General features: G+C 52.8%; 1 protein-coding gene across 1 annotated transcript; it reads left to right on the top strand.

Moving 5' to 3' along the window:
* Positions 1-6,891: 6,891 nt before the first annotated feature.
* Positions 6,892-7,830, top strand: LOC134524966 (olfactory receptor 14J1-like). The gene has a single exon (XM_063355319.1). The coding sequence runs from the start codon at positions 6,916-6,918 to the stop codon at positions 7,828-7,830; it is 915 nt and encodes a 304-aa protein (XP_063211389.1). The 5' UTR covers positions 6,892-6,915.
* The last annotated feature ends 1,554 nt before the right edge of the window (positions 7,831-9,384 follow it).

Here is a 9,384-nt window from a genome sequence, read left to right as displayed (position 1 = left end):
GGAGGCCAGGAGAAGGCTTTCGGTGCTGCCCAGCAAAACCAGGAAATACAGCTGGGCAGCACAGCCAAGGAAGGAGATGCTGCCGTCTCCCGTCAGGAAAGCCCGCAGCATTTTTGGCATGAGGCCATTCCCTGTGATGACCATGAGGTAGATGACCAGTAAGACTGTGAAGTGCAGGCCTTGCAGGTTGGCGTGGTCAGAGAATCCCAGAAGAAGAAAGCCAGGTCCTGCTGTGTGGTTCTCCAAGCCTTTTCTTTGGGACATTTTCTGTCCACAGAGCAACCCAAACAACACGCTCACTGGACAATGGCAGCGGCCCACGCACCATCACGCACCCCTCAAGCACAGTGAAAGACTACAGAGACCAGCACAGGTGTGACTGCAGTAATTAGGAAAGCCCAAACGAGATCTGCATGGCTGTATGGGAGCGGAACACCAGTTGCTCGTTGAGCAAAGGCTTCTCAGGAGAAAACAGAACAGATCTCTTCAGTCCAAATGATGTATGGACCAGAAAAAAATATTTTTTCTGCTAGGATGATGGAAGGGAAGGGAAGGGAAGGGAAGGGAAGGGAAGGGAAGGGAAGGGAAGGGAAGGGAAGGGAAGGGAAGGGAAGGGAAGGGAAGGGCAACACCAGCTTTCGCTCTTAGATTTTAGTGAGAGAGGGTTCCCTCAGCTCTTCTCAGAGATAAGACCCCACCTCCCGAAGCTCTGTCGACACACACAGAGACCAGGGGGACATGCCTTAGATCCAAATTATTCATTTTTACATGGCTGACAGGTGAAGTCTATAAGAAAGAAAACAAACTGCTACCTGTCAATGAATCAGGTACATTGATGCACCCATGGGGCATTTCAACAAGGCAGAAAAGGTGCTATTTGTGCATATATCACGAGCGTTCAGGGTGCTAAAAGGAGGCGTTATGCAAGCAATCACAACACTACCTCAAAGAGCTTTCAAAGCATTCAAAAAAGGAAGGCGATGAAAGGTAGAGGAGTGGAGATCAGTGGGTGATCTCCCGAGATATCTATTTTTCCTGAAAAGGTCGGGCTTTTATAACTTCTGGACAAGCTCTGCCTGGTTCCGGTTCCTGTTCCTGACCCTGCTGCTCTGTCGCATGGATTCATGGCAGCTTACTGAGGGCTCCATGGCTCCGTTCCCAGCGCAGAAACGTTCCCCAGTCCCTGTAAGCCCTTGCAGAGCAGAGCGATGCTCGCGTCGGCTGGGAGACTGAGCCTTCCCTTTTGCATTTCCCAGAGCACACGGACTTGTCACGGCTCACACGTGAAGAAAGTGAGCCATTAACAAGCAGCTCTGTTTGTCATCTTAAACTCTGACATATGAATAACGAGAATAGCGGTTTAGAACATGTCACAAAAGCATTCACATTAGCCAAGTGAAAAAAAAACCAACACAAATGTCTTGTTCAAGAGGACGCTTGAATTCCCAGAGACATGCAGTCTTAAGAGCGTGATCACTATTACTTTTACTTTTTTTCTTACTGCTCCTGCCTAGTGAGTTCTCCTAGAGCTGCCATTCAAAATCTGCAAGATAAAATTAGGGTTTATGTGAGGGAAAAGTGACCATGATTTCTTTCCTAATGTCCCCATTTCTGCATGCAAAGACGTGTAGAAAAATGAAAGATTTTTATTTCCTGAAATACCGTCAGATACTTGCATTTATCATGCACAAATTTTTAAGTGAAAGAAACCATTTATAGGCAGGTTGCCCATAAGCAGCATGTGCTCCTTGTATAAACACACTCCGCCACCCCCCGGCCCCAAACCTACAGCATATTCTTTCTAACGCCCAGATAACTCGGTGCTTCATGAGATCACACCTAGTGCATGGGCTGGACTGACTTTGGGCGTGGGAAACTGCTGGAGGACTCTTCGCACAGTGACTGTCTCACCAGCGGCATTTCTCCAAGCCGAACAAAACCTGCTCCTCTGAGCCCAGCCAAGCCACCCCGATGCCTGCAGCTGCTTTTGGCAGTGGCTGTGCCACCACGGTGCCTCAGCACTTCAGAGCATGCCGAAAGGGATTTACCATTGGCAGAAGCCACAATGCAGGAACACGCTCCTCACTCCATGGTGCAGCAGGAGACGGCGGTGACCTCTTTTCCTCTCTGTCATTTCCCTGGAAACCACCTGCGTGGGGTTCTCTGGACACTTCTCCCCAACTCATGTTCCTACCTGGGTATAAGTCAGTTAGTGAACAAGTCCAGGAGAGACGACAGCAATGCTAGTGCTACCTGTGCTCCTCCCCAGACACCCACCGCATCATTAACAACGTTAGAAACACTATCAGAATAACGGACATTTGCGTCATCAGCAGGCTCTGAGCAACTTCCAGAACATGACTTTCAAAACCCTCACCACATGCCTCATGGCTAAAGCTGTTAGAGCGGGTCAAGACATGGATCACCAAAAGTCATTGGAGGGCTGGAAGACGTCTCCTAGGAAGAACAGCTGAGAGAGTTGACGTTGTTGAGCCTGGAAACAAAAATGCTGCAAGGAGACCTTCTTGTGGCCTCTTCATCTATGAGGGAGGTTTATAAGACAGAGACAGAGAGGGTTTACCAGGGCCAGTAATGACAGGACAAGGGGCAATGGCTTTACGCTGAAAGACGGGAGATTTAGATTGGACATAGGGAAAAAATTTTTCACAGTGAGGTTGGTGAGACACTGGAAAAGGTTGCCCAGAGAAGTTGTGGATTCCCCATCCTTGGCGGTGTTCAGGGTCAGGTAGGGCGGGGCTTAAGCATCCTGATCAAGTCACAGATGTCCCTAAAAAACAGGCACAGGACTAGATGATCTTTAAAAGTCCCTTCAAACCCAAAATATTCTGGGATACTAGGAGAGCAGATGTGGCCTCATCAGTGCCAAGTCGAGGGGGACGATAAATCCCATTGTCTGGGTGTCCACGGTCCTTCTAACACCACCCCATATGCAGCTGGCCTTAATGGTGCTGAGCCTTTACCAGAGCCTCATATGGCATCCCTCAAAATGCCCAGGCCCCTCTCCTCAGACTCACTCCTCACCTGGTCCTCTCCCACTTTGCCCCTTCTCCTTGAAAAACTTGAGGAGGTTTCTGTTGGCCACGTCCCCAGGTGTCTCAAGGTCCCTGTGCACTGAAGCTCCAGCACGCCAGCATATAAATTGCATGTGCAGATGGCTCATGCTGAGTCGTGGTTCCTCTAACAAGACAACTTGAGTAGCTGTAGGACAGCAGAGGTAAGAAAAAGGGGTTACTAGTGTCATGGACGTCATGAGGAAGGTGGATAGTGCCACTGTAACCATCTCAGAAACACCAAGGGAAGGGCCAACAAGGAAACAGTGAAAAAGAGTTGGCTGTTTCTATGGGAGGAGATGAGGGTGATCCAAGAGAAGAACTTGGGAGTGGAAAAAGACTGTAAAAGGGAATGAAAGTTGAATAGAATCATAGAATTGTCTTGCTTGGAAGGGACCTTTCAGATCACCTAGTCCAACCATCAACGTACCTCTGACAAAAGCCGTCACTACACCATAGCTCTAAGCACTATGTCTGCCTGTCTTTTAAATACCTCCATGGATGGTGCCTCAACCACTTCCTGGGCAGTCTGTTCCAATGCTAGGTAACCCCTTCAGTGTAAAAATTTTTCCTAATGTCCTGCCTAAACCTCCCCGGCACAACTTGAGGCTGTTTCCTTTTGTCCTATTGCATCTCACTTGGTAGAAGAGACCGACCCCACATCCTTACAACCTCCTTTCCGGGAGTTTTAGAGAGTGAGAAGGTCTCCCCTCAGCCTACTTTTCTCCAGGCTTAACAATCCCAGCTCTCTCAGCCACTCCACATAAAGTTTATTCTCCAGATCCCTCACCAGCTCCGTTGCCCTTCCCTGGACCCACTCCAGCGCCGCATTACCTTTTTTGTGGTGAGGGGCCCAAAACAGGACGCAGTATTCGAAGTGGGGCCTCACCAGTGAGGCCTCACCACTACCAGAGTACAGGGGGACGATCACTTCCCTACTCCTGCTCACCACACTGTTCCCGATACAGGCCAGGATGCTGTTGGCCTTCTTGGCCACCTGGGCACACTGCTGGCTCATATTCAGCCGGCAGTCGACCAACACCCCCAGGTCCTTTCCTACAGGGCAGCTCTCCAGCCACTCCTCCCCAGGCTTGTAATGCTGCATGGGGTTGGTGTGACCCAAGTGCAGGACCCGGCACTTGGCCTTGTTGAACCTGAGACCACTGGCCTTGGTCCATCGATCCAGACTCTCCAGATCCCTCTGCAATGCATTCCTACCCTCAAGCAGGTTGACACTCCCAATTGACTTGGTGTCATCTGCAAACTTACTCAGGGTGCACTCGATCCAACAAATGACCAAATGGAGCTTGAGGCCAGGGGCAGCTGGAGAAATCCTGGGAAATGGCCAACAGAAATGTCTTGAGGTATTCCAAGGAGAAGTGTCCAGTCCTGCATCCCGGCGAAGAATAACCCCAAGGCAGCAGGACAGGCTGGGACCTGATGTGCTGAGCAGGGACCCTGCGGAGACGGGGCTGGGCACCCTGAGGGACGCCTCATGAGCCAGTGGTGCACGCTCACTGTGGACAAGGCCGGCTGTCTACGGGGCTGCAGGAGGAGGAGCGTGTGCCCCCCAGGCAACTTGAGTCACCTTCCCCTTTCACTCAGCACTGCTGTGGCCCAACACACACAGCTGTGTCCCAGTGTGCAGCTCCCCATTTTGGAGAAGTGGAGAGGACCAGGAGAGTGTCCAGAGGAGGTCTGCCACGATGGGCTTGAGGGCCCAGTGCACGTGTGCTTTGTGGAGAGGCTGAGGGACCTGGGCTTCTCTGGCCCAGTGGCAGGGAGGCTCTGGGCAGTATTGGAATAGCCTGAAACTGCTTGCAGGGTTATTTCAGAGACGATGGAGCTTTTCTTTGGTGGGAAACAGCAGGAGAAAGAAATAATGCAACAAAGGTCAGCTTGGGAGTTTGAGACTGGACACCAGGAGAAAGAAATGCCAAGGGCAGTGCTGTGCTGCAACAGATCACCCAGAGGGAGTCGGGATCAGCCCACGGCGTTGTGTTTCAGGAACAGCCAAGGACGATGGAGAGAGGTCAGCAAAGGCAGTGAGATGCTGAGGGGAGAGCAAGACCCGGAAGCTAGGGGGATGTCTGCAGCCTGCAGGGGAAGAGGAGCAGATGTGGGACACCATAGCACAGTCAGTGGTGGAGACGATCAAGGGAGAGGGCAAGGCTGAAAGGCCCCAACAGTGCTTATGTCTTTCTCCTCTTGGCTGTGGCTGTTGTCTGTGCCACCAAGGCTACCAGAAGACACCTTATCCTTACAGCACTAGGGCCTTAGCTCCTCCTCTTCCCCACCCGGGAGCCGTCATTCTGTGTTTCTGCCCTTGGCGTTGCACGTCCTCCCATCACAATGCCCCAGGAAGTGCCCTGAGCTGTGGTTGTGGGGCAGGATCTCCCTTCCCAGGGGCTGGAGGCCAGGGCTTGGCCCTTTGCCTTCCTCTCACACATTCAGGAGTAGCCAGCATCAGACACCTCTCCATTGCCTTTGCCTACCTGCCCTCACTGCCTCCAGTTTTCCCTCAAACGAGCCCCCAGGAGCCTTTGGCAGTAATGGCCCTCAGTGGGACCCATTAACGCTCCAAGAAACTTTGCAGTTTGCATCTGACATTGACTTCTGGAGAGGTTTCATCAGCTTCCCCTGTGTCTGAGCTTCATGGGCTCAGCACCAAAACCACCAGAGAGGTCAATAAAATGCCTTGAGCTGGTCCTCTGCCACTAAACTGGTCCAGGCTCCTGGGATGGAGGAAAGTCATGGCATGGAGCTCCTCTGCCAAGCGTGAGAGGAGACGAGCAGGCGGAGAGAGGTTAAAGGCAGCTGGGAGTGGGAGGACTCTGAGAGCTCACAGAGAGAGAAACCTTCACAGCCCTTGACACGGTAAGTCTCTGGGTGCAGGGCAATGCCACTGCAGTTCCAGCAGGGATCTCCTAAAGCTCTCATAGCCCAAAACCTATGGGATCTCTCTCCTGTGTAGAGCAGGAGGACATGGATTTAGTATGAGACTAATGATGATGAGATATTTTGGTTGAGTTGTTGCTAAGTAGTGTGTATGTTAAGTCAAGGACTTATTCGGTTTCCCGTAGAAAGTGAGAGGGAGCACAGGCAGGACAAGCTGGGCCTAGGAATATTCCATACCACAGACGTCATGCTCAGTATAGAAATGGGGGTTGGCCGGGCGGCAGGAATCCGTGTTCGCTGCTCGGGATGGGCATCGGGTGGTAAGCAATTGTACTGCATCACTCCTGGTTTCCTATATTCTTTTACAATGATTGTCATTTTCTTTCCCGTTACTGGTCTATCAAACTGTCTGTATCTCAACCCATGAGATTTTTATTCCTTTTTCTCCCTCTTCTCCCTGTTCCTCTGCAGGGGGCCAGGGGGGAGCGAGTCAAAAGCTGCGTGGCCTTTCCCCCCCGACAATGCTTAGGAGTGAGCCGGCTCTGCTCATGTCACTGCAGCTTTAGGACAACCAGGAGCTTCCTTGAGGTTTTCCTGCAGGAATATGCTGAGCAGCTCCTCTGCGTTACAAGTGGATTACAGATGAGGTAACTAGTGAATGTCAGACGCTGTAACCCCTTTCCCAAGTCCCCGCTGCTGTGGAGCAGGGATGACTCCTTGGGAGCCCACAAGCAGAGCTCTGCTCCTCACGGCACACTTGGCCAGCAACAATGAGAGCTCCAACAAGGGCAATGCAGAAAGCTCCCGGAAGGAAGGACACAGGCAAAGAGTGTTTTCGGGGCTTGGGTTTGGAAGGGCAGGCAATGGGAAGAGATTTGCTCAGAGCTGTCCTGACTTGTGAGTGTGCTTTCCTCCTTTGGCAGTACCTCGGGAACAAAGGGATCCGATGTCCAACGGCAGCTCCATCACCCACTTCCTCCTGCTGGCATTCGCAGACACGCGGGAGCTGCAGCTCTTGCACTTCTGGCTCTTCCTGGCCATCTACCTGGCTGCCCTCCTGGGCAATGGCCTCATCATCACTGCCGTAGCCTGTGACCACCGCCTCCACACCCCCATGTACTTCTTCCTCCTCAACCTCGCCCTCCTCGACCTGGGCTGCATCTCCACCACTCTCCCCAAAGCCATGGCCAATTCCCTCTGGGACACCAGGGCCATCTCCTACTCAGGATGTGCTGCCCAGCTCTTTCTCTTTCTCACCTTGTTGGCAGCAGAGTTTTATCTTCTGACAGTCATGGCCTACGACCGCTACGTTGCCATCTGCAAACCCCTGCACTATGGGTCCCTCCTGGGCAGCAGAGCTTGTGTCCACATGGCAGCAGCTGCCTGGGGCAGTGGCTTTCTCAGTGCTCTCCTGCACACTGCCAATACATTTTCAATACCCCTCTGCCAAGGCAATGCCCTAGACCAGTTCTTCTGTGAAATCCCCCAGATCCTCAAGCTCTCCTGCTCAGACTCAGACTACCTCAGGGAAGTTGGGCTTATTCTATTCAGTGCCTGTTTATTCTTTGCGTGTTTTGTTTTCATTGTGGTGTCCTATGTGCAGATCTTCAGGGCTGTGCTGAGGATCCCCTCAGAGCAGGGACGACACAAAGCCTTTTCCACGTGCCTCCCTCACCTGGCCGTGGTCTCTCTGTTTCTCAGCACTGCCACATTTGCCTACCTGAAGCCCTCCTCCATCTCGTCCCCATCCCTCGATCTGGTGATGGCTGTTGTGTATTCGGTGGTGCCTCCGGCAGTGAACCCCCTCATCTACAGCATGAGGAACCGGGAGCTCAAGGATGCCCTGAGGACACTCATCTGATGGATCCTGAGGCAGTAATAATAATGGGCCTCCTGTTCTCTGTGTAGATCCAAAGGTTTATTCTAGGCCAGGTTTTTGCCTTTGTTTTTTCTCTGATAATCATTCTTTGAGGTAGTTGTTTGGGTTCATAGCACTTCTCTTGAGGATTTGTCCTGTTGTGTCTGATCCTTGAAGAACAATGTGTCACATGTTACCTCCCTAATAGCATATCTGCAATAAAAGGGTATCTCCTGAGGATGATGTCTGAAGACTGGGCTCTCCTTTAATAAAGTTGGGGCTAAGAACAAGCCCAAGGTATTGGACTTTCCAAGCATCTTTCCACCTTGTTTTCTCCTTGTCTTTGGGGGAATAATCTCGACGAATCACTGAGATTAGTGAGATACCAAGCACTTAGTTGAAGGCTCTCTTCGTGGTGTCCAAGATCAGTGGAAATAGTACATGAGTGACCAGTCCCATTCCTCAGGCTGTCACAGGTATGATGGCAGATATCAGTCCATGTAGAAAAGACAGGACGCTGGAGTGGTCAGGAAAAGAGAGGAACACCCCTTGTACGCTGGGGTGGGAAGTGAATGATTTCCAAGAGTTTAAGTCTCAGAGATTAGGTCCCTCCAGAACAAATAACTACAGCCAGGTACCCACAAGCCAGGACTCTGCAGGGCCGTGGGAGGCAGTGAAGATGTAGCGGGCAGAGGGAAGGGAGACTGGAGAGATGCAGGAGCTGCCTGAGGAGCCCCAGGGCCAGGACTCTCCTGCTGTCCTGGAGAGCAGGGCAGGCGGGGAGGCAGAGCGCGGCAAAGGCAGTTTGGGCTGGGGATCAGCTGCAGCTGAAGGCAGGAGAGCCAGAGAGTGAGTGGCCTCTGCTGGCCCTTGGGGCCAGCTCCAGCCCTGGGGTGATGGGGAGGCTGAGAGCCCTCTCTGCCCCCAGCAGCTGCGGTGCCCGTCAGAGGGGCTGGGGCTGTGGGGGGAGTGCCCAGAGCTCTGCAGTACCCTGTGGGGAGCACTGCTGTGGGGCCAGCCCAGACCAGGGGGCTCTTTTGGGCTGGGCTGGGGAGAGGGCAGGGTTGGTGGGAGAGAGCCAGAGAGGGTCTGGAGTGGTGTGGGAAGTGCCAAGGAGAGGAAAACCCCAATGTTAGTGGAGCTCTGCGACCATGCAGGGTGAAGACACTCCCTAGTGGGCATGTGGGGCAGAGCCAGGTCTCCTGGAGAAGGAAGCAAGTCATCAAAGGTGCAGGAGAGAGGAGCTGGTCGGTGCCATGTTCCCTGGCTACCCTGAAGACACTGCCCCTTGGCATGGGGAGGGGAGCTGACAAGTGGGTGTCTGCTGGGGGTGGTGGCTCGGAGGGCGGCCATGGGGACTGTGCGGGTGTGGACCTCTCTCCACCTCATGAATGCACCCTGCTCTAGGTAGTGCCTGCACTGCAGGGCTGTGGGGCCGTGTTGGGCAGTGGGGCTTGGCCAGTGCTGACTCCTGGTGATGATGTCCTCTGATCACCACATGCCTGTCTGCTGACAGCTGCATTATGAAGCCCTGATGAGGGACAGATCCGGCCTGCA

Source organism: Chroicocephalus ridibundus, chromosome 18 (assembly GCF_963924245.1).
Source record: "Chroicocephalus ridibundus chromosome 18, bChrRid1.1, whole genome shotgun sequence".
In the NCBI taxonomy this organism is placed as follows: Eukaryota; Metazoa; Chordata; class Aves; order Charadriiformes; family Laridae; genus Chroicocephalus; species Chroicocephalus ridibundus.
The sequence above is the reverse complement of the archived record's forward strand: the minus strand, read 5'-3'. Positions and strand labels throughout refer to the sequence as shown.

Excerpts from the sequence above, each read along its gene's own strand:
- LOC134524966 (XM_063355319.1), top strand. The coding sequence starts at position 6,916 with ATGTCCAACGGCAGCTCCATCACCCACTTCCTCCTGCTGGCATTCGCA.